General features: G+C 40.8%; 1 protein-coding gene across 6 annotated transcripts in view; it reads left to right on the top strand.

Moving 5' to 3' along the window:
• LOC116463426 (schwannomin-interacting protein 1) overlaps positions 1–19,045 on the top strand; it is a 597,626-nt gene extending 578,581 nt beyond the window's left edge. For all 6 annotated transcript variants that reach the window (XM_032146522.2, XM_032146524.2, XM_032146523.2 and 3 more), the window contains 5 exons: positions 7,782–7,899; positions 9,320–9,517; positions 10,427–10,550; positions 13,767–13,860; positions 18,409–19,045. In XM_032146522.2, the coding sequence (XP_032002413.1) occupies positions 7,782–7,899; positions 9,320–9,517; positions 10,427–10,550; positions 13,767–13,860; positions 18,409–18,460 (586 nt within the window). In that variant the 3' untranslated portion in view covers positions 18,461–19,045. The remainder of the gene's footprint in view (positions 1–7,781; positions 7,900–9,319; positions 9,518–10,426; positions 10,551–13,766; positions 13,861–18,408) is intronic.
• The last annotated feature ends 6,024 nt before the right edge of the window (positions 19,046–25,069 follow it).

Below are 25,069 nucleotides of genomic sequence, written 5' to 3'. Positions count from 1 at the left end.
ATGTGTGAGTCAGTCCCTGCATAGACATGGCTAAGTCAGACACGTAGCCATCTTCTTCCAGCTATCAAACACTGATCTACTCACCTTTTCTCCAGCACACAAATGCTAATCATCAACTTGGTCATGTTCTTTCCTTTTCTTTTTTAAATTCCTGCCAAGGCCGGGCTCAGTGGCTCATGCTTGTAATCCCAGCACTTTGGAAGGCCAAGACAGGTGGATCACGTGAGGTCAGTAGTTCGGGACCAGCCTGGCCAACATGGTGAAATCCTGTCTCTACTAAAAATACAAAAGATAGCCGGGTGTGGTGGCGGGCACCTGTAGTCCAAGCTACTCAGGAGGCTTGGGCAGCAGTATCGCTTGAACCCAGGAGGTGGAAGTTGCAGTGAGCCAAGATTTCACCCCTGCACTCCAGCCTGGGCAACAGAGTGAGACTCTGTCTCAAAAAAATAAAAATAAAAATAAATAAATTCCTGCCAAGTGCCCATATGTAGCACCTTAGAGGTGCTCAAAAGAGGAAAATCAAAAGCCAACTGAATCTCTTTCACCAAAAAAAAAAAAAAGGTGTATGTCCTCACTTTTTTTCTATGCATAAATCTCCATATTTTTGTTTATAAAATTGGAATTATAGCATAGGTACTGTTTTTAGCCTACTTTCTTTTACTTAACAGTTGGAAACTTTCATCTAATCTAATAATATTGGACTAAACTTATTCATAAGATTCATCTAATGTAATAATATTGGACTAATCTTATTCATAAGATTAATATTTCTACTAGCTGCAGAATAGCACATCATATATTTCACCATAATATACTTTATCAATCTTTTATTGTTAAGCATTTAAGTTGTTGCCAGCTTTTGGTTTTGGTTTTGGTTTTGGTTTTGGTTTGCTTTCTTTCTTTTTTTTTTTTAATCTTTCTTCTCTTCTTTTCTACCATTAATGAATTTGTTTCATCCTTTCTAAAGTGCCCTGACATCTCAAGATGGACTTTCCTAAAGTATCAGTGTTGTGATATTGTGTAATTTAACCTCTCTGAGCCATTGTTTTCTCATATGTGAAACAGGGTTCACAGTGCCTACTTCATGTGTATCTGAGGGTTAGACGTAAAATAGTAAAATGCCTGACACATAGTAGATGCTCAAAAACAGTAACTTTTAATTTCAGAATACAGATTACTTGGAAATTACTTGGCCTTATTTAAGAGGGAAGTAGATAACATTTGGTGCCTACGAGAGATGGCTGTTTTATTCCTAGTATCAGAAGAGGCCTCATTCTGGTCTTTCATTCATGCTGGAGAACATTTCAGTTGAAAATGCATTTTCCCAACATTAAGATCCTATAATTCCAAATTTAATTACGTGAAAGTGGTCATTAGTGAAGGAAATGGACACTGATGTAGAATTGGAACCAACAGCCGTCTGAGGAATGCAAGTATTTATAGCTCTCTGGAGATCTGGGTTAGGATACAGGGGCGATGTTTCTCCAAAGAAAAGCTGGTGAGTGGTAGTTTCCCTTTTCTATTAGTTGCTTAAGTCAGTGAGGAGATTCTGTGGCTATGTGGTGCCACAGAATGGCTGGTGTGCTTACCAGCCATCATGTGAACATGTACAGATGGAAGGGTCCGGAACTAGTCTTAGAAGAGCAAGCAGAAAAAAAGTATGCATAAGATTAGGAGGAGAAAACCCAGAGAGGGCCATTCACACTCCAGCTACCTTTGGAGCTGCCTTCATCAGCTTCTGCTGAGGAAGCCAAACACCTGAGTCCTGTAAGGTGGGGATCAGGACAGGATATAAAGAGACATAATGTCCTCCCCAATCTTCTGTTTGGCATATAGTTAGAAACTACCCATAACTTCTCTGGGCACATAACTACTGGAGGGTCAGCTTTTCTATCTGTCCCCTGTATTTATTCCTCCCAACCTCAGTTCACCAAGACCTCCTTCCTTCTGCAGTTCTCTGCTCTTTCACTCTTCTGGTTAACACCTTATTAATGTCCAGGTAGCAAAAGTATTTTCCCACATGTAAGACAGGGAGATTCTACTAAGTGTTTCTTGAGGTCCCTTCCAATGCTCTGTGTATTCCAGATTTCTATTTATACATTGTGACTTAATGATCCAAGCACTTGGTATCTGTTAGAAGACCTAGTTTTTATTTGCATCACTTAATATAGGGGCTGTGAACCATAAAATGCCCTCAGGAGCCAAAAAGAAGCATAAGTGAGTGAAGTAGCGCAGATAAAAAGCAATAGAGAATACTGGGGACTGCAGCAAACTAGAAAGTGTGTGCCCTGGCTGACAGGGACAGCAGCTACTCAGCACCAGCTTGTTGGTGCCATGAAATTTACAGAACTATTATTGCCTGATCATCAAATGAATGAATGAATGAATGAATGCATGGATGAACATGTAACTCTTTGTTCTCTACCTTATATAGTTATAAAAATCATTTATAGTCATTGTGTGTGTATGATGATTTGTGTTGGACCAGCATTATTTGCTAAAATATAGCATTGTATTTTCATAACAAATGTTGTGAGACAGAAACTTTGCCTTTTGTTTCTTTTTTTGTGTTTTTAAGTAGCAATAGGCATTTCTGTAACTCAAGGTAAATATCAACCTGGAACAGTCAGTAGGGAAAAGAAGGGAAAGGGGCAGAGTTTGCAGGATGGGAAAACTATTTTACAATTTACAAGGAGTAGCGTACCTCATTTTAACCTAACTGAACACATTTTATAGAGACACCATCACACGTGCAGTACATCTAAAGCTTACCCAAACCTCAATTGTTCTCACATTCTTTCTTCATGACAGATTCTCGGAAAAATGAAATGTGTTTATAGCTACTTGAGTAGTTACAATCCATATTTTATGTTTCATCACTTTTGAAATTCTCATGAAACAGAACAAGATATAGTATAAAAATATAGGCAATTATTCATTATATATAAAATCTTTGAATCAAGCATCAAAGATCCTTTAAAATAAATGGAAATAATATTTTTTAATGACCCAGCCACAAACTTGTTGGGGATATTGAGTAATGAATGGCATAGCAGGACCAATGGCTCTCGAGCCACACTGGTTGTAGGCAGATAATGAGCAATGCATGTTTGAAGTCCCTGGCATATGGGACGTTCCCTTTTATTCTGTTTCCTAAGGAAAGCCATACAATTGCCTTAAAATTATAAGCAAGTATAGGAGCCATATTTCCTTTAAAATTATATTTCCAGATATAGAAAGGATCTAATAAATTCAAACCTGAGGTTAAGTGTAGTGTAAGGGAAAGGCCACTGGATTCTAAAATCAGAAGTCCAGCCTGTAGCCTCTTGCTTTGTGACCCTGTACCAGTTACCTATTGCCACGATGATGATGCATAATTTTTTTAAAAAGCCACCCATGTCAGTAGCATACAATGATCAAGCTTTACTTCTCCTTAGGATCCTATAGGTCAGCTGGGTGGTTCTGATCTGAGCTGGGCTTGGACAGGCTTACTCAATCATCTCCCATCAGCGAGGTGGCTAGGCTCTCACACGTGTCTAGGGCTTCAGTTGAGACAACTGCCGGTTGAGCTCTGTGCTACGAAGTTACACTGCCAGCAGGCTAGCCTGGACCTGTTCTGAGGGTGGTGGCAGGGCTCCCTGAGGGGGAAACTGGAATACCATCACTTCCTCAGCATTCTACTGGCAAAGACAAGTTCCAAGGCCAGCCCAGGGCTAGGGAGATAGACTCCACTTCTTAATGGGAGAAGCTGCAGGGTCACATTACAGAGGAGATGGGTATAAGGAGAGGAAGAATTGAGATCGTTTTTATAAAGAGGTTGTCGCAGGTCTGGGGCAAGTCATTTGACTTCTCTGAGTTACTATATCTTGCCTGTAATCCACAGATGATTATACAGCCCCGGGAGAGAATGTAAATGAACATACTTTAAAATTCAATGCAACAGTTCAAGTAAAGTGAGCCAAGGTGCTGTGGACAGGGGGATAAAAATCTTACCAATGAATCTTGAACATTTATACGTAGATACTAGTGGTCTAAGCAGGTGCTAGGAGATTCCCATTCCTAAAATCAGAAAAAAGCAAGTAGTTCCAGGCTTCAGAACTGGCCTCAGACCAGCCCAATCCCGGTCACTGCAACCCAAAGCCAAGAACAAAGACCCGATTCACAATGACCACTGCTCTTCTAGAAGTCACCAGCAGACTTTAGGGCCGTGGCATTGTTTCTCTCAGGGAATAAACTGCTGTTGTCCCTGTATTTTGAAAGAAATGTTACCTTTATACAAAATCATATTACCACTTGGCTGAGTTTTTGAGATACTCTCTTCGTAGTTAAAAACTTTTCATCTCTGCCATCATCTCAACTCCTGTGCATATTTTAATAGTATCCCTGGTAACAGTAGTTGGAAGTCAGCACCAGTGTTTTCTAAATAACAGCCTTCCTCACTGTAAATGCCAAGCAGACGTGGTTGCTGTGCAGCCTCCCGACCAAGTGCCCTCCTGCTCCTGGCCAGTAGGCACTGTCACACAGAGGCCACTCCTGCTCACACTGAGATGTCCAGAAGACATACTTAGTCTTTATCTCTTCATGTTTCTGGGCATTCTCCATCAAGGACACTCTCTTTCCAGACTCCTGGTGCTCCCTGCCAGTAGTTCCGGGCAGCAGCATTGTTTTTAATTGCCTTGTGGTGTGTAAGGGAGAAGAGCTTTCTGGGATAACCAGGACAGACCTTTCAGAAATTAAATCGACAGGCAAGGCTGACTTCCAGCAGCCTTTGCACAGTGCTCTGCTAAATGCCACTTGAAACATCAAGTAACCTTGAATTGGATACCTTGAAATTATATCTCTAATTAACAAGATGAAGATCGTGTTTTGTTTTCACCTCAGACTGTGCTTGAGAGATCTAGGTAAATTAGGCACCCTGCAGCCTGAATTTTGCAAGACTGATTATGAGGGCAGCCAGATGCACTGCAGTGTGAGGGACAGAGGCCCAGGGAACTTCGGTTTTCAGATGTGAGCCTCAAGAACAGCCATGTCTCCCAGGGTGGGCAGGGTCCTGGAACAGGGGTTATCTGTTCTTCCACCCTGGGCACAGAGGCCTTCAGCAGCACCAGGTGGCCCCACTCATCCATTCAGGCTGCCTGGGAGCTGTGGTTGAGTTTCACCAAGAGCTGACTTCATCTTAAAACCCGCTTAAAGGCTAAAAGCAAACAAATCCTTCTTGAAACCTGAGCTTGTTTTAAGATGTCTTTACTAAAATCCCCTCTGAACCATTAGCTGTTTTGTCATATAATTTCCTCTTCCTGAGAGTAACATTCTTGGTGATTACCACTATAAGGAATTATGTCTCACCCTATAAGAAGCTCTCTTCAGTTTCCCATGGGGATAATGTGGTACTAAGGCGATTTTCTGAATTTCTACCTGCGGCGTTTTTTGATTTTGCGCAGACTACTAAATCTCCCCCAACTTTTTTTTTTTTCTTTCCTTTCCTGAGTTAGACTATATGGGATGTTTAAGTCTGGATTAATCCTTCAAAAAGAAGTCAGCGTGGCAGCAGAACAACAGACTTTATGATCAGACTTTCTTCTGAGTGAAAATATATATCTCTGGACATTGTAAACTTTATTTTGCTTTGTATTTTGTATTGTGGGTTATTTTATATTTTTATAATCTGTGTATCCAGTAGCCAGACCCTTCTTCTCAAGACTTTATTCAATAAATAGAAAATGCTACATAATCCTAGATTCAAATTAGGGTTTGTCTTTAAAATGTGTCTGTTTTTAATTTGCTAACAGCTTTTTTTCCACCATCTTCCAATCCATAGATCTTGAGTATTATTATTAAAAGGGGGTTGATTTTATTTTTTTAGACTGACAGACATTAAAATTTCTAAACCTGCATGGAATCAAAGGGTAACCTGAACATACTATATTTCTGCAGGAAAAAAAAATATATGTGTGTGTGTGTGTGTGTGTGTGTTTATGTATGTATGTATATCCAATGGATAAAAGTAAAAAGGCGGCAAATCCCAGCTCAATAGAAGAACGAACTGCCTAATAGACAATGTGTTGTCTCAGTTGATTCTACATCAGGGATTATTGTGACAGGACAAGCGGTATTAGAGTAAGTGACTTTAGAGAGTCACTTCACCTCTAAAATTCTGTTTCTTTTGTTTAGACTTTATTAGTAGAGAATGGAGAGCAACTCACATGTACAGGTCACTTGCCCTGCACTAAGCTCTGAATGAACTATTTTAATCCTTCCTGCATAACACTGGGTTTGCTACTATTCAACCCATTTTACAGATGAGGAAAACTGAGGGTCATAGAGCTTTTGTAAGGTGCCTGGAGAAAGAAGTAAGGATTCAGAACCTAAGTTCAGCTCACTACAAGCACCTTCAGATGATCAGAGTGGGGTGTGTTGCTTTCTAACCCCTAGCTCTGGGCCTGGCTCCCCCTTGCCTGTGCCATGAGGGTAGGGAGCAAATACAGCTGGGCAGACTGAGGGAATGGCTGCATTTTCTTACAGGGGTTGTAAGCTGGGATTTTCAGTAATTATAGAATTTAACAATAGGTGGCAGTGCATACCCATAACAATTATGGTTCCCATGTTAAATCAGATTTTCTTTTTCTGGGTTCTGTGTTGTTTTCAATAAAAGAAGCACTTTAAATGAGTGATCTGAGCAATTTCTACAAAGCATTCCTACCATTGGAATTGAAAAGTCAAATCTCAGGTAAGTTGTTCTTAGCATTTCTTCCTATGGCAGTAATAATGCCAGAGAAATTCAGCATCCTCTGCCCTAAACCTGGCTTAGGTCAGCTTCCTTGGGCTCTCTTCTTGCGTAGGAACCTCCTTTTGCCTTTTCTTTCCCTAAGCTTACACAGAGACTGGGGCTACTAGAGATGCTAGGAAAACTACTTCTTTAAAAACGCTTTATCACCAAATAGTGTTGAAATGTGTTCAACTTCAAAAGAAGGTTAGGACAAAAAGTTGGCTGTGCAGTCTGGCCTGCAAGTGGCAGCTACATGGCCAGGTTACCCTTTGTGACTGTGCTTCCAACATCAGCAGCCCTGGAGCTTCAGGATTCACCACATGTATAACGGCTTCCCAAAGGTCTCTGTCCCTGAGGTTCTGTGTGCAGGAGGCGGTCTGCAGAACCTTGCTGTGTTCTAAGGCTGCACCTTCCTACCTGGGTTTGGGGCTTCCTTACGTTTTTTTAAGTGTGAACCTGTGGTGTTTTTCTTTCTCAGTGATATAAATGAGCTCCCTCGGTTGGCTTTTGGCAACTGCCTTAAAGATTTCCTTCAGATGACCCTATTCTGTCTATTTGGGAGAAAAGGAGTCTTTCTTCAGAGAGCTGTGGCCTTGGGATGCTGGCTCCAGTGAGAGAGTCTTTGATTGTCCCCCTGGGCGGGTTCTCTAGATGACACCACGCAGCCTTATTTGCCCGAGGACCCCATTCATCTTGATTGACAGGACTGTAAACTCAAAGACTCAACACATTTTTTTGTGCGCCAACTATCTGTTTGACATTGTGCTGGGTGCTCTAACATGTGGCCTTAAATTATTTTCCACTTACCATGAAACAGGCAAGGAAAAAACTCACAGAACATTGGAAAATCCTCTACTAAGAGTTATTTATATGTGGAGAGTAATATTGGTTGCTCACTTCTCCATGTGAAGAACACGTAAGACTACTTTCTGTTAGCAAAATCAGACAGTTCTATTGGCTGAAGCCAAATAACAAACAGCTAAGTAGAACTAGTGTCCTGTTTGTTTCTGCCCAGACTGCAGAGTGGGATGAACTTGCAGATATGCTTTGTCAACGACAGTGGCAGTGATAAGGACAGTGATGCTGATGACAGTAAGACTGAAACCAGCTTGGACACCCCCTTGTCTCCCATGGTGAGTCCAAACAGCACCAGCTGAAGCTCGGTGTTGTGATTTCCGGGCCATTTAGCTTCTTTTCTGTTGTGAATCAGGAACAAACATTTCAGAGATTAAAAAAGAAAAGTTTCTTGGAATTGGATGCTCCTAAAATTTGACAATGATTAAAAAGTCAAAGTTGTAATAACATAGAGATACATAAGCCTTCTTAAAAAGTCAAAGTTGTAATAAAATAGATAGATAAGCTTTCTTAAAGTTAATAACTATTTTCATATTAAACCATTAGAGAAATCACCAGCGTGGGCACCATGGCAAAACCCTGTCTCTATAAAAAATACAAACATTAGCTGGTCATGGTGCCTATAGTCCCAGCTACTCAGGAGGCTGAGGCAGGAGGATCACCAGAGCCCAGGAGTTCAAGGCTGCAGTGAGCTATGATAACACCACTGCACTCCAGCCTGGGCAACATAATGAGACCCTGTCTCTAACAAGAGAGAGTGTATTAGTTCATTTTCATGTTACTAATAAAGACATATCCGAGACTGGGCAATTTACAAAAGAAAGAGATTTAATGGACTTACAGTTCCACATGGCTAATAAGGCCTTGCAATCATGGCGGAAGGCAAGGAGGAGCAAGTCACATCTTACCTTTTTAAAACCATCGGATCTGGTGAGACTCATTCACTATCACGAGAACAGTGCAGGAAAAACCCACCCCCATAATTCAATTACCTCCCACTGGGTTCCTATCACGACACATGGGAATTGTGGGAGTTACAATTCAGGATGAGATTTGGGTGGGTACACAGCCAAACCATATCAGAGAGAGAGAGAAATTAGATATGCTCTAAAAATTATAAAGAGAAAATAAGCTAAATCCAGTTCTTCCCTATTGGGCTTAGAAATATGAGCTCATGTCTTTCCTTCCCATTACAGAAGTTGGCTGAATAATCATGGCTGCCTGTTGCTGGAATTCTTTCCTCTCTGTGAGGTCTGTCTATAGCCTTTTTTTTTACCAAAGACCAACAAAGAGGAAACTGTTGTCATTGAGTGCAGTGCAGCATCAGAACATCATTGGATACCCGAGATCCTGTCCACGCAAAGAACCTACATAGGGCCTTGGCTCTGAGTCAATATTTTGTTATGTCTGGTCACTTCAGGAAAGTTTTGAGACCAAGAATCAAAGACATATTTCAAGATTGTTGTAAATATATTTCTCATTATTAACTATACTGCTCTCTCTGTTTATGCTAAAATCTGTTTTAAACTAGACCCTTTTTGTGTTACTTGAGATTTGTCAACTCAAGCAGCAAGTCACATTAATGGAGGGAACTCTGAGCTGCTCTGAGAGAAGGCTCAGAGGATGTTGTAGCCCATCTCTAAGTGGATGCTAGTTGGCATGCATGGAAGGCTCAGGCTGCTCTTTTTCCCTTTGCAGAGCAAACAGAGTTCTTCCTATTCTGATAGAGACACTACTGAAGAGGAGTCTGAATCCTTGGATGACATGGACTTCCTTACAAGGCAAAAGAAATTGCAAGCTGAAGCCAAAATGGCTCTTGCCATGGCCAAACCAATGGCCAAAATGCAAGTAGAAGTGGAGAAACAGAACAGGAAAAAGTCTCCCGTCGCTGATCTTGTAAGCAGCAAAGGCTGAAATGCAAGCGTTTCGGGGCCGGAAATGGTTGACACTGTCCCAGTCCTTTCCCAGAATTATGCAAACTTGGGTTTCTCTAAGGTAGTTTGTAAAAAGTCCTGTCACTGAGAAATGATTAAGTTTGTTTCCTTTTCCTTCCTACTGTAGCACTGAAAAATACATAAGCAATAGATTTCACAAAAGTAAAGTTTGCTCTTGATTGATATCTACTGTTTCTTAGCAACAATATTAGCTGCCACGGGAATATTTAAATTCCTTTAAAGCGATCTCAGTCTAAGAACCTATTGGTCTTGGCAAACTTACTATTGCTATAATTCTCATTCTCATGTTTCAATACAGACAATATAGCATAGTGAATAGGAGTCCTGGACTTTGGAGTTTAAGTCTAGCTCTGCCATTGACCTGCTATGAAGTTCTAAGCAAGTTACTTAAGTCTCAGTTTTCTCATCTATAAAATGAGGATGATAATACCTGTGTCAGAGTATGATTGTGAGGATTCAGTGAGATAAAGTATTCAAAGCACATAGCACAGTGCTTGTAGCATGGCATAAATTATTAAATAGTAGCTGATACTAATTTTTTCCATGTCATTGATATTATTGATGTTCCTTGGTAATTCATTTGTGGCTATAACATTGACTCACAACCCATATTAAAGACCAGTCAAAAAGCTTTTGATGCTGGTAATGTCGTGTTTTGATGCCAATTGCATATTAGGTAATGTAGTGTGGATGTAGGGCCCCACATTGGGAAAGACACAGACTGGGAAAGCTTTTAATCACTGAATTGCAGTGGGTGGATGAGTGGGTCTTTTAAGAGAAGACTGGGTCTTACGTTCAGTGTGTTTGTGGCTCTATTCACTCCTCCGTTTCTTCTCCTTTGTATCTTCAGCTGCCACACATGCCTCATATAAGTGAATGCTTGATGAAAAGAAGTTTAAAACCCACCGACCTGAGAGACATGACTATTGGGCAGCTACAAGTGATAGTCAATGATCTCCATTCCCAGATAGAAAGTAAGTGTAAGATATGCTTGAAAATAGGATATTCAATGTAAAACATCATGGGATAGTGCTACTTCCTTGGTCCAGTTTTTTCATACAACATTTCATTGGGTTCCTGTGTGATTGCACGAAAATAAGAGAATCACAAGGCTCTTTTTTGTTGCCGTTGTTTGTTTTAGCTGTAAAATGTTCAGAAGCTTTAAGAATTTTTCGAGATTCACAATAGTTACAGGTCCCTTTTATTTTAAATCCCCAGCTCCTAGCACAGTGCATGTACCTGACTTACAACACCTGTTTCTTGAACACAATTCAGTAGTTACAAGTCATTTGCTATACAAATATACTTTCTACTTTAGTTGTATACACATTCATCGTAGGTATCATCATCATCAATAAAATCAAATTAGACATATTTCCTGGGACTCCAGGTGGTGGAAGTATGTGGAACCAATATGTGAAAATTACAGGGTGACAAAATAAGGACCTTTCTCCCCAGAATAAAGAAAGACCTCTAACAGAAGTGGCCACAGGGAGTGGTAAGTGGTGGTCACTCAAGATGATTGATCATGCAGAGGATAAGCAGTTGCTTGGCCTGATGAAAGAGAGAACATTCTCACTTAGGCAGTGTGGTTAAGCCAACAAATTCACAATCTCTTCAGCCCCTGGGAGGAATGAGTCTGTATAATTATACGGTATTACAGATTAAAAGAAATTCAAGAGATATGCCAACCAAATGCATTCAAACAAACCAACTATAAAAAGAAAAGAGCATTTATGAGCCAAACAGGGAAATTTGAATACTAACTGAATGTTTTAGTAAAGATTGATTTATTTTAGATGTGATGAAGGTGTTACAGTTATGTGAATTTAAAAAAGAAAAGCTGGCCAGGCGCAGTGGCTCACGCCTGTGATCCCAGCACTTTGGTAGGCCGAGGCAGGCGGATCACGAGGTCAGGAGATCGAGACCATCCTGGCTAACACAGTGAAACCCCATCTCTATTAAAAATACAAAAAATTAGCTGGGCGTGGTGGCGGGCACCTGTAGTCCAGCTACTCAGGAGGCTGAGGCAGGAGAATGGCGTGAACCCGGGAGGCAGAGCTTGCAGTGGGGCCGAGATCTCACCACTGCACTCCAGCCTGGGCGACAGAGCGAGACACCATCTCAAAAAAGAAGAAAAGAAAAGAAAAGCCCCTGTCTTTTAGAGATACCTACTAAAGCATTTACAGATAAAATAATGTGATACCTGGAATTTGCTTTAAAATAATCCGGTAGAAGTTAGAGAGAGAAATGATTCAAGCTTGGCCATGAGTTGATAATTGTTGAAGCTAGTTGGATACATGGAAATTCATTAAACTGTTTTCTCTGCTTTTGTAGCAGTTTGAAAATTTTCCATAATAAAAAGCTTAAAACTTCATATTAGAAAAACAGTTATATGCATTAAGTGTTCAGATATGTAAACACTCTACTAAGTGACAGTATAAAAGACTACCTAAGTGCACACTGGAAAAAATGAAATTTTTCCACAAGATCCAAATAAAAAATTGGATATATTCAGTGCCAAGTTAACACATTGAATATTGTTTTAAAATTAAGAGAAAGGGTCAAACATTTTGATTAAGAAACCATAGATTCACAGGATTTTTAAAAAAATTCTACAACTGCATTTTAATTTTAGTTGAAAATTAATTACTAGAGTTGTTATTCTTTCAAGGACTAAAAACGCTTTCTGATATTTTACCACTAAAACATCTTCCTTAGACTTTTAAACACTAAAATTGCCATCTAGTCTTTTTCAGGAATAGATGAAATTTTAGACCTCTTTGTGTGATTTTTTTTTTTTTTTTTTTTTGGCTCTCTTTTTAAAAATGGAAACTAGTTTGACCTAAAGGCAGATAAATGCATCATTTGAAGTCAGGATATCTAAAAGTATTTCCAAGGGGGACCTGTCTGATCACCCCCATTCTATCTTTTGTTTCCCTGCCCAGAGCTCTTGCTAGATGGGCACTCTCTTCCATGTGGCTGGGCCTAGCAGCTGTAATGCTTAGCTTCTCTGAGGGAAAAAGCAAGAGAGAGCCTTTGCTTGTTCATGTTCTTCAGTGGCAGGAGCCCAATTAACCCAGTGCACTGATTTCAGGAAGATTAGAAATATTTCGGGCCCGGGTGCAGTGGCTCACACCTGTAATCCCAGCACTTGGGGAGGCCAAGGCGGGCAGATCATGAGGTCAGGAGATCAAGACCATCCTGGCTAACAAGAAAAAACCCCGTCTCTACTAAAAATACAAAAAATTAGCCAGGCTTGGTGGCACATGCCCGTAGTTCCAGCTGCTCAGAAGTCTGAGGCAGTAGAATCACTTGAACCCGGGAGGTGGAGGTTGCAATGAGCCGAGATCGCGCCTCTGCACTCCAGCCTGGGTGGCAGAGTGAGACTCCGTTTCAAAAAAAGAAAGAAAGAGAGAGAGAGAGAGAAAGGGATGGATGGGAGGGGAGGAGAGAGGAGGGGAGGAGAGAGGGGAGGGGAGGGGGGGAGGAGAGGAGAGGAGAGGAGAGGAGAGGAGAGGAGAGGAGAGGAGAGATTTCCATCTCTATAGATTTCATTCCTGGTATAAGTCTTAAGTAATACTTTCCTTGGCACCCTGTTGTTTAGAAATTTCAGGGGTTATTTCTTCAGGTCTTGCACATCTAACTATATCACAAATCTGACTTTCCAATATCTTCAGATAATACTTTCTCCTAAAACAACCTGCACATAGGGCTTCTCCTTTCCTAGGGCCATGTGAAGGCTTTGAGCATCCCTGACATACCTTCCTTTTCAGCTGGGCATCTGATGCAGTAGTCAGGCCCCGAGGGGCCCCTCCTGACTGTCAGCGTGGCAGGAGCATCCTGAAGCTGAAGGGTGGAAAACTTAATGTGCTCCAGGCTTTGTTGTTCACATTTCTTCAAAACAAAACCTGCTTTTTCTAACAAGCTATTCTCCTAACAGCTAACCATTTCTTTTCCCACCTTAATATGAAGGTAATTGGAAATAGTTCCTACTTTACTCCTTTTCTTCCCACACCTCTATAATTACGAAAACTAGACATGTTTCTGCAACATAAGATGTCTAACCTTTTACAAAAATATCTTTCCTATTATGTGTAGCTGTTTGTGTGTATACTGGTTGGTAAATAGTTTACATTCTGACTTGGAGGCAGTTTTATCTGTTTTTAAATGCTCTTTATTTGCCACAGGCTTGAATGAAGAGTTGGTCCAGCTGCTTCTGATCCGAGATGAGCTGCACACAGAGCAGGATGCCATGCTGGTGGACATCGAAGACTTGACCAGGTCAGTGTGGCTTCACTCTTGCCAAAGAAGAAAAGAAGCCCAGGGTGGTCTGAAATCTTAAGAATTAGGCAAAAACTAGCTTGAGAGAACTTCTTCCTCTACTTCTATGAGTAACTCACCTAGCCTTTTCTGGTGCCGGCTGTTCAGATGGAGGGGAAGCAGAATTCCATTGTCTCTACCAAATGCATGCTTTTTAGCAACCATCCCCCACTTGTGATGAATTGTTAGTACATTACTTCTCACATCTCCACCTAAATCAGGTCAGTAGTTCTGGTCTTAGAGGACTTTACCTTGAAGGACTATCCCCTGGGAAGCTGGGCATAAGCCATGTCATGCTGACATGTTTCCAGCACAAGCAGCCATGTGATGAGTTCTCCAAAGCACAAGCTCTTGTATGATCCAGTTCTTGATCGCCTCTGCCATGCCCAGAAGGCAGGGATGCTGGCATCTCTCTGCAGCCACAGTGCCACCAGATTGTTCTCACCATGGGGAAACTCCAGGACTTGAGTATTTAGCTGGGCTTTGCTCCAACTGCCTCTTTGTAAAAAGGTAAAAAGAATGCTTCCCTCCCTAGGGGACAAGGAAACTAGGCTAATGCTGGTCAAAATTTTGCATTTCTTTGTAGATTTCCTTGCAGGAAAGCATGTCACTGTAAGTATATAAAGTACATGGAATACTGTAAACATTCCTATGAGCACATATTCACTGTGGCATCTTTTCTGAGACAGTCCATATGGAATCTTTAAACCAAAAGACAGTAATTGCTGTTAATCCCGGAAATGGTATTTAGAGAGTAGAAGGCTCTCCAGAGAAGGAACACCTCTTGGCACAATGATGTAAGGAGTTAACCACATGATCTACAACAATCCCAGAGAAGCTTGAAAACATATGTAGTGATAATATTGCTCCCAGCACCTACCATAGGACCTCATCTCAATGTGTAATGCTGGGTAAAATAATTGTCTAATGATGCAATGATATAAAAAATAGTTTTGGTAGCAAAATAATTGCTGGAAAAATATGTTTAAGCTTTCTTTTTTAAGACTTACGGGCAGCACTGTTTTGTATGTTTTACATATTATATTGTCTTATCCCTAGCCAAAAACAAAACAAAACAGTAAGCCTTCTCATACTCTTTGAACATATTTGCCTGCATCTGCAATATCACAATAACACTCAAATAATATTATTGCCATCTAAAGATGTATTCAGGCACTACACCACCAGCAATTATAAAACATCCCCTTTTTGTTAGTTTAAGAAGTTTGCATGCAGGTGTTAAGATTATGGGAAATCAATGGTGAAATATACAATCAGGACCTACATTTTTTTTGAAAAATATATAAACTCTTGTAAACTATGATTTACCTGTGACAGCAGAGATCTTTTCTCCGTCTCTCAGAATAGTATTGGCATTTCTTTTTGGCAAGGAGGATGGTGAGAGGCCCCTCCTCTTCTCTCTAAGTGTTAGGCTAATACTTAGGTTTGCAGTGTATGTTTTTATAACCTTCAGATGGTGTGACCATCGGAAACAGGGCAGGCAAAACCATAGAGTTAAAAGGAGAGGAGTCACTAATTCAAAGGTGTTGGAGGCATTCTTTGAATTGGAGCAGTCCTACCATGGGCACCAGGGGCATGATGTCCTTGCCTAGCCTGCCTCTTGGTGGGAAGAAGCTTCTACACCTGCTCCTGGCTGCAGAAAAGTAACTTTCCTCATTGGAGGGACCTGAGGATACTTAAACGTCCCTAAAGGCAGCAGCCCCAGAGTCCTGCAGCCAGATCTCAGAAGGCGGAGGAGGTGGCTGTGGGGACTGCTGGGACATGTGGTCCACCTCTTCCCTTTACCTGTACAACTCTTACTATTCCAGATGTCCATTCAAATCAGTAGTTCTCAATTTGGGTTGCACAACAGAACCATGTGGGGAGGCTTATAAAATAGTGATGCCTGGATCCTACCCCAGATACTCTTATTTAATTATTATTGTGGGCTAGCCTGGGCATGAGAATTTTTTTAAAGCTCCGAGATAATTCTCTTGCACAGCCAAATTTGAGAACCACAGGTTTGGATGATGCTTCTTGGGAGAAGCCCTCTCTGACCTCCAAACACTTGGCTCTTTAGCATTCATTCTCCCCTTGTATGGATTGTCAGTGCATTAAACTTATTACACCTCCATGTAAATCAGGACTGTTCCCAGGGGATTTGACCCCGGCGTGTCAGGGTCATTCCATGCTGGCATGTTTCCAGAACATGAACAGCCATGTGGTGGGTCTACAAAACAGCACCAGCAATTATGTGACCTGCTTTCGATCATAAGAGTGTGTTAAGACCTTCTTCTCAGTGTTCCTAACAACATCTCATCTCTGTCATGTGGAGCCTAGTGGCACTGTGTTTCATTTATCTGCTGTCTCTCCCAACCTGACTATGAATTCCCTGAAAACAAAGGTGATGTCATTTTCATTCATTACTGTGTCCCCAGAGGCTAGCACAGGGCCTGCCAGGCACATAGTAAGCCCTCAATAGCAATTGTTGATTTAAAAAAAAAAAAAGAGTTCTGATGGGGCTTCAGTGAAACAAATCCTAATAGGGACTCTTATATAACTTGCTGATAAGAACCTTTTAGTTTTATGGACTGAAACCCTTTCCCTCCTTTGTTTAAAATTTTAATGAAATTCACTATTTTATTTATGTCTCAAAAAATTACCCAACTTTCAATATTTTCTGAAGTTGTGTGCCATCTGCTCTTCTTTCCTTCTCAGAAAACCTTTTGATGTATGTGTGTGCATGTGCATAGGAGTATGTGTGTGCACGTACATGTACATAGTAGTATATTTAAAAAATTGCTGTGAGAACTGTAATTAGCTACAGTGGAATCAAGTTCACTGGGCATCAAAATATCTTGATCTGGATTTGCTTAAGTGAGGCATATGAGTTAGTTATGAAAATGTTTGATTCTTGTTATACATCAACAGGTCTGCTAAAGGGGACAGATTTTTTAAGGAATGGAGAGCTATTGATAAGGTACTTTTTCCTGAGTACCTTTATTGTTAGTTGAATAGTGCCATTTATTTATGGGCTGCTGAGTGTGGCAAGGACACTGTTGTCACTTCCCTGTTTCTGAAAGTACTTGTAGTTTGTCTTCCCTGATATGACACATTCTGCATAAAACCAGTGAGTTCAACTTGACATCACTGACTACCCAAGTCCGGGCAGCACACACAAACTATTCCTAAACCTTTGATTATAGCTGGAAACCACAGCCCTAGATGTTTTTCTCTTGCCAAATTTATCATTTCCTAAAACCGTCCTCTAAAACCATTGTCTTTTGCAGCCTTCAAACCCCATCATTCTCTGAGAAGTGACCATTCAAGTGATGTAAACAGCTTGGCCACACTCCTCCCCGCCTGCCCCACTGTCTACCTCTGCCCCACTGTCTACCTCTGCCCCACTGTCTAGCTGCTTCACTGGCCTATTTTTGGGTTCACAGGTCATAATAGAGCTTGTTTTTGGTTTTGTTCGTTTGTTTGTTTTTTGAGACGGAGTTTCACTCTTGTCGCCCAGGCTGGAGTGCAATGGCATGATCACTGGAACCTCCACCTCCCGGGTTCAAGCAATTTTCCTGCCTCAGCCTCCTGAATAGCTGGGATTACAGGCGCACACCACCATGCCCAGCTAATTTTTGTATTTTTAGTAAAGGCAGGGTTTTGCCATGTTGGCCAGGCTGGTCTCAAACTCCTGACCTCAGGTGATCCACCGGCCTCAGCCTCCCAGAGTGCTGGAATTACAGGCGTGAGCAACCGGACCTGGCCCATAATAGAGCTTTATAAATAAGAAGACTCACCCTATCCTCACTGCCAAGACCATGCCCTTAGGATTAACTGGGGGGAAAAACATGCAAACATGGAATATCTTTACATCCACAAAGACCTGCCATTTGTTAGACATTGGCTTTTGCAGGAGTGAATTAGATTTTTGGCTCCAGGTTTCTGTCAGGAGTCTTAGTTAATATCTAGGTCTGTGTCTGCATGTGTCCTTAGATAAAGTAGTCACTTAGTTACTCTTACCATAATACCTTGTTTTGACTTTTGGCTTCATGCTTATTTCCATCTGTTATTTCCTTGTTTGCTATTTATTCCTTTCTTGTCTCTCTCCATTGGAACATATTCCCCATGAGAACAAAGACCTCATTGTCTTGCTCACCATCAAATCCCCAGTACCAGGACCCATGGAAGACACGTATTTAATATTTGTTGGTAAAAGTATCCCAGATGTTTATTTATTTTCATTTTCAAACAGAACTTTTCTTCTTAAAAGTAGTAATGTCTAAAAGTCTCAGGTTCATCCAGTGGCTTACTAAATAAAAGGAATCATACACAATATGTAAAAATTAAAGAGTTCAAAGAGTTTGAATAAGGTACTTTTTCTTGATTCTCATCTATTTCACTGTCAGTAACTCTGAACTTCAGTTTGCAGGATACTGTAGCTATTGATTGAAAAGCAGTTTGGATCTCTCTACATGATGCTAAATAATTGTATTAATTATTTTACAGACATGCTGAAAGTCAGCAGAAGCACATGGCAGAGAAAATGCCTGCAAAGTGAAAAGAAGCCATTCAACCAGAGAACAAGCTAGAATTTATTTTGCTTCTGTGGTTGTAAAAATGCTGTTGCTAAAGGTGGCGCAGAAACAAATATCAGTGTTAGTCATTGATAATGTCTGAAGCTTAATGTCCAGTGATTGGCCTTTGCTTCTTAATTTATTTTAATTTTTTACTTGTGCCACTTAATATCAGGCATTTTAATAAAATATTGTTACAAAAAATGTACAGTACTGACACCACCACAAATCATGGTTAATAAAAGAGAGTAGTTTTAACTTTATTTTTATTTGTTTAGAGATTTTAAGTTGGAACAGTATTTTCCCATTGACTACTTTTCATTCTTCACTGTAGTTTTAAAGAAGAACTGTAAATGACGGTGCTATACAAGTCAAAAAATACATGCCTGCCTCGTAGTGAAGTTGTAGCTCTCCGTAATATGTATATTTTACTCAGTTTTCAACATTTTGTGAATGTTGACTACCTGAAGTTCCTTTTTAGATGTGCTATTAACATTCTGTTGGATTCAGAGGGTTCCTTGAAAGTTTTATGTATAAATATGTAAAATAAAAATTAAAACTTTGTTTCATATGATACGTCTTTTTGCTCACTAGCAAGCCTTATACTGGCTTAACCCCTCTGCAACTAAATTCCCCACCAGGAAACTTCTATCAGTGAAAAAACAAATTGCTCCAGAGGACACGCAAGGTGGCAAGTTGCCCAGAAAATTATGAGTGTGAATGCGTGTCTGTGAGTATGTGTGTGTGAGAGAGTGATCCGAAGAACACCAAAGGTCAGTAGCATCGGAGCCTACACTTCTATTATTGCTTAAAGAGATCCATCTGGAATTTTAGCACTTTAGTATTTAATAGCTACTGGTCTTGTTAGGGCACTATGATTGTATCAAACTCCATTTACTAAATTCACCACGTGAACAAATGATGCTTGCCTTTACTCTTTCTCCAAGGCCAATTGTTGCTATTTTCAAATTTTTAGCCATTCTGTTGGTCTCATGAAAGAAGATTCCAAGTCTAAAGCAGATTACAGACTGTTTCTTAATCTCCACTTATTACTGGAGAGTTTCAGAAAGTAGATTTTAATTAGCTAATGTTCATGTAGTGATTAGGGAACCATAAACTAAAGCAAAGATGAACAATTCAACATTCCAGAGCCACCCACAGACCACCTGGTTTCACTCCAAGGTCCGTGATGTAATCTGAAGATAGAACTTTAGACAACTGTCTCCATTTTCCTTTCTCAAAAATACTCAGATAAGTATTCTAAGGAATTAAATAGATTCGCTAGTGTTCCTAGACAGCCTTCTGTTTAGCCAAATAGGTAATCTTAAATTGTAACACTAGTTATTTTTTATGGGCCTCAAACTAGTTATTTCCATTCAGAATAGAAAAAGAACACAGCTCGTAAATATATTTTGGTTTTTGTGAGTTGGCTGTTGAGGAGGACAGGTTGCTGCTCACTACTGAGCTAAATAGTGGGGCCCTAAATCCTCTCTGCCCAAAGGTCTCTAACTGAGCCCTGAATTCCCACACCAGCTGTCAGGGATCTCCTGGGGTGATCCCAGCCCTGTGAATCCAAGCACAGCTGCTAGACCGTCGTCACTGCTTCTACTGGGTGAGAATGTTGGTCAGTGAGCCAGTGGCTCTTGTCTCTAGCTGCACAGTGGAACCATTTGGAGAGCTTCAGAAACCACTGGTGCCTGGGTCCCACCCCCATGGACTGACTTAAATGGTCTGGGGTGTAGCCTGGGCATTGAGACATTTAAAGGTCTCCAGGAGATTCTAATGTCGAGAACCATTGCCTTCCACTTTCTTCTTTTCTTTAGCTTTATTGAACCATGTTTCTAAGTATCTAGTTTTTTTCTAATTAAAAAATATTGTATTCCTATTAGTTTGCAATCTGTGGGGAGAGCACAGCTGGAAAGAGTGCTATGGACACAGGTCTAAGCAAGAGAAGGTAGTGTGGCCTTCTGAACCTCCTGTGGTGACACTCACAACCTGGAGCCCTGGTGCTAAAACTCAGCCCACCACAAAAGACTGACATTTTAAAATCCTTGCCAGAACTGCCAGTTCCGGTAAAAGTTTAGAAATGTGTTTTCTCTGTGTCTTAAGCCACGCAGTCTCTGGCTAGAAATGCATGTTGTGAAGAAATTCATGGCCTCTAAGCTCTTCTAATTGTTTGAAGCCCATAATCGTAACCGAATAGCTCCCAACAGGAGAAGAAAAGAGAGAAAATGAGATTATACCCACAAAGGGCTTCTGAGAATACCTGTGGGTCAAAGCCTAGCTAATAGTACAACTGTTCTTCTCACCATGCCCTGAGATACTCAGAGGAGAGTTATATTTAATTTGCTGGTGTTCCTTTCAGCCTTCTCTGCCCGTGGTAGAAATGTCACCAAGTGATTCTCTAAGGGGATTCTTTCGAGATTGAGTCTTTCCAGTATTTTTGTTTAGGCTTGTCAGCAAGGACTGGGATTATATCCAACAGGATTCTTACCTGCTCTAGATCATCCTTCCACATGTAAACTAGGACCTTTACTAGTTAATCAGGCTTAGAATGCTAGACTAACCTCAAAAATCAAGTTCTGCTTCTCCTCCCCATTTTTAGAGAGTGAGGTGTAGATGAGAGTGCGCAGGCTCTGGAGCCAGAAGCACCTGACCACAAATGCTGACTCCATCTTCCCATGGATTTGACCCTGAGCAAGTTCCTAAAGCTGTCTGTGTCTTATCACCTGTAAATACCATCTCCTCATTATTATAAAGACTGAATAATGTTTATAAAGGCACCTGACACCCAGGAAATAATAAATAAATGTTGAATAGAGAGTAAATGATGAGAGCTCAGGTGGTGGGAAAATTCTGAATTTTACCAGTTTCTGAGATTTAAGGCATCCTTGTAGTTTTGTTTCCTGTTTATTAATTATTAATTTACAAAACAGTGATGCTTAAGGAAAAAGCTAATAATTGCAAGTCCCACTCGCTCCTCCAAATACCAGTGCTAAAACTTGGAATGCATTCTAACACATCTCTCTAGGCTTATACAGATACACGTGCATGGGGTTTTATATTTCTATTTGTCTATACAAAGGTAGGATCTCTGTAGCTTGCTTTATCCATAGACATCCTTCCAGGTCAGGACGTAAACATCAAAGTCATTCTTTTCTTTTTTTTTTTTTTTTTTTTACAGAGTCTCATCTCACCTAGGCTGTAGTGCAGTGGCACAATCTCAGCTCAGTGCAACCTCCGCCTCCCAGGTTCAAGCGATTCTCCTGCCTCAGCCTCCCGAGTAGCTGGAATTACGGGTGCGTGCCACCACACCCGACTAATTTTTGTATTTTTAGTAGAGACGGGGTTTCGCCATGTTGGCCAGGCTGGTCTTGAACTCCTGACCTTAGGTAATCTGCCCACCTCGGCCTCCCAAAGTGCTGAGATTACAGGTGTGAGCTACCGTGACTGGCCCAAAGTCATTCTTTTTAATAGCTTTGTAGTAATCCCCAGTGTTGGTGGAACATACCTTATTCAGCCATTCCCTTTAATGATGGACATTAAGAATCTTTTCAGATCTCTGCCACCAGAAACAGTGATCCAGTAATTATGCTTGTACTTAACATCTATTTATACCTTTTATTCTATGATTACCTCACTTTTTCTTTAACCATTCCTTGGTACTGCTTAAATACTTCAGAGAGCTAATTATGGTAGGTACGAAGACCAGGAGGGGCCATTGCAGAGAAGTTTGATTCCTTGCAATGAAATTGGACCACACCAACCCATCTTCATCTTCAAAGATTCAACTAGAGCCTCTCTCTCTCTATCTCTGACACACACACACACACACACACTCACACTTTTAGCCTCCAAAAACTCCCCTCTGCCTCCTGAGTACAGATTTTTCTCTATTTCCTCTTTGAGGGTAGGGGCAAACTTCAGCCACCCTTGTAACTGTAGCCCCCAGCACAGAACCAAGCAGACAGTCCTCCCTTGAAGATTGGCCCAGTGAGAAGCTCTAATCATTAGGACTCTGCCTTTTGACGCCTCTGTTAACTGGCATCACTCTACTCTTCTGATCTATAATTCCTCTCCTCTTAGCTGAGGGATGAGCCCCTGGGACTGACTGACTTCAGATTTAATCTCACTGTTCTCAAGTTTAATCCCCCATGACTGGTCAATTTTTTTTTAATCCCTCAGTTACCCACAAATCTAATCTAAGATCTGAAAAATTTCCTTCCACAGAATTTGCCATCTCTGATAAACAGCGCTTTTAGCCACCAGTCTGCTAAAATTCATGCCTCTCCACCGTGTTTATAGTTTTGGAATTGTTACTGGGAAATGGCTAGAGAGAGACATTCCCAGCCCCCTGCCCCTTGGCCCTAGATGTGATCCCATGACACATTTTTACCAATGGAATGTCAGTGGATGTGATGTGCCTTAATTCTAGCCAAGGCTTGAAAGAAAGGGTTTGCCCTCTCCATTCTTTTTCTCCTTGTACCAGCTACTATCACAAGAACCTAGAGGGATGCAGAGCCACCAGATGGAAAAAGTCTGGGTCCCTGACTTACTGCATGGAGAGAGTTACCTGCCATCCAATAGGATTCACCTCAAACTGGAAAAAAAAAGTGATTAAATAAACTATGATTACATTTGTGCCTTTATACTGAATTGAATCTGTTACAACAGCTAGCATTACACTAACTAATGCAAGTCCTTAACAAGGACAGCCATAATCGTTTAAGAAAGAGCTGAAACACAGATCCAGTTAGACAAACCCTGTGTTCTTAACCACCATGCCACACTGCTTCTTTTCTATAGAAAATCATCTCTAGGTCAGAGATTGACCCTTTTGTCAGTTAACGGACCTCTTCAGTTTAGTTTAAATCTTTTCCTCTGCTCTATCTTTTCCTTTAGCCATTAGGACAAAAATCAGAAGTTGATGAAAATGAGATTTGTCATGAACAAACAATTCATGCCAGAAACAAGAATATGGAATTTATGATGATGCCAGAAACACAAATATTGTTAAGTGACAACAGGAGACCTATTTGGTGTCTAGCTGGAAAAGTCTTAGGTTTCTATGATCTTTAAGACCACACTTTGATTACTGCCACCTCAGCTGAATTCTGATGCTTACAAAATACAATATACAATTACCGTTTGCACTGGTGTTCATTTTTTTTTTCTAAATAGGATGTGACACATTCATTATGAAATAGGTTGATGGGTAATGAGTTTTTCAGGATATTTTAATTGAAGCTTATAGTCAGTTGTCAGTATAAATTAACATTATATTAAATAATTCATGAATTAATGGTCTGGCTGTGCAAAATGAAAATGTCCTTTTAATTTCTGAGTGTGTATCCTAAAGCCATTTCATTTGGTAGCTTTGGTAAGAAATGATTCACCAAGACTAATTGGTCATAAGAAATTCTTTTTTGTAGCAAACTCCTTTTTGTACATTTCTCTGTTCTAGAACAATGGTCTGCCTATGGTTGTAACACAGTCCTTGTTTTAAAAACGACTGAATCCACTTCCCTGCACCACAGTACAAGAGTACAAGGTAGTAAAGTAATACTTACGGGGAAAGTGATTTTATTTTCCCCCTCCAGACTAGGCATTCAAACTTTCCTGTTTATTATTTACTACCAGATTCTCTTTTCTTTTATATTCAATCAACACCTTATTTGCTTTTTTGGCTTTTCAGAAAATAGTGGTGTGTATCCTGAGCATAGGCAAGGCTGGACGTGAGTGCTTTAATTTTCTGCCTCATAAAGTTACTTCCTTCCAGATGTGTGTTAGTTCACAGTAGAAATTACAATCTGTAATGACGTGTCATCTCACCTTGTGCCGGAGCTTTTTAGGTCACATAACATCCCCATGCATTAGAAAGGGCATGTGAAAGTCAGCCAGGGATCCATAGTTCACCTTGAGAGCAGTTTCGATGTGAGGGTTCAAGGTGAAAATGATGTTGACTTTTACAGGCACTGGGGAGAAAGGGCTTTACTGTTTATCACAAAGCATCCACTTCCTCCTTCCATCAAAGTGAAGGACTCTTGTCCCTGCTGCTCAAGAAGGCTGATTTGAGAATGTGTCATTGTCTCTGATGCAAATCAGATTGAGAATAGAACACCAGTCGGGTGCTCTAAGTAATTTTTTAAGGGAAGTAATGAATGCTTCAGGAAGAATAATTAGGTGTGGGGATGTTTCAATGGGAGTAATAAATCTATCTCCCTGCAGTTCTGGCTAAACTAAGAGTGGGAGTAAGACAGACATGGGGCTTTTTGGAGTTTGCAAACCAGTCTCACCACACTGCAGATGAGAGCGCTGGGCCTTCAGGGCGACAGCATAAGAGCAGGAGAGGAAACCTGGCTGAACATGAGGATGGAGGAATGGGAGAGCTACTCAGTGAGAGGCCAGGGGGACCTGGGACAGCATCTGCAGAACTTGGCAGCTCCACTGCAGGCCTTGCCACGGCCAACACCTCTAAATGCATTTTGGTGCCTTGAACCCATTAGCCAAAAAAGTGCCTGGTGGGTTTTGCTTCCATGAGAGTAAAAACTAGAGCCACTGACAGGCCCGTCTGTCACCAATCTGCAGTTTCC

The sequence above is a fragment of the Hylobates moloch genome, unplaced genomic scaffold (assembly GCF_009828535.3).
Source record: "Hylobates moloch isolate HMO894 unplaced genomic scaffold, HMol_V3 SCAFFOLD_36, whole genome shotgun sequence".
Taxonomy (NCBI): Eukaryota; Metazoa; Chordata; class Mammalia; order Primates; family Hylobatidae; genus Hylobates; species Hylobates moloch.
This window is presented reverse-complemented; position numbering and strand designations above follow the sequence as displayed.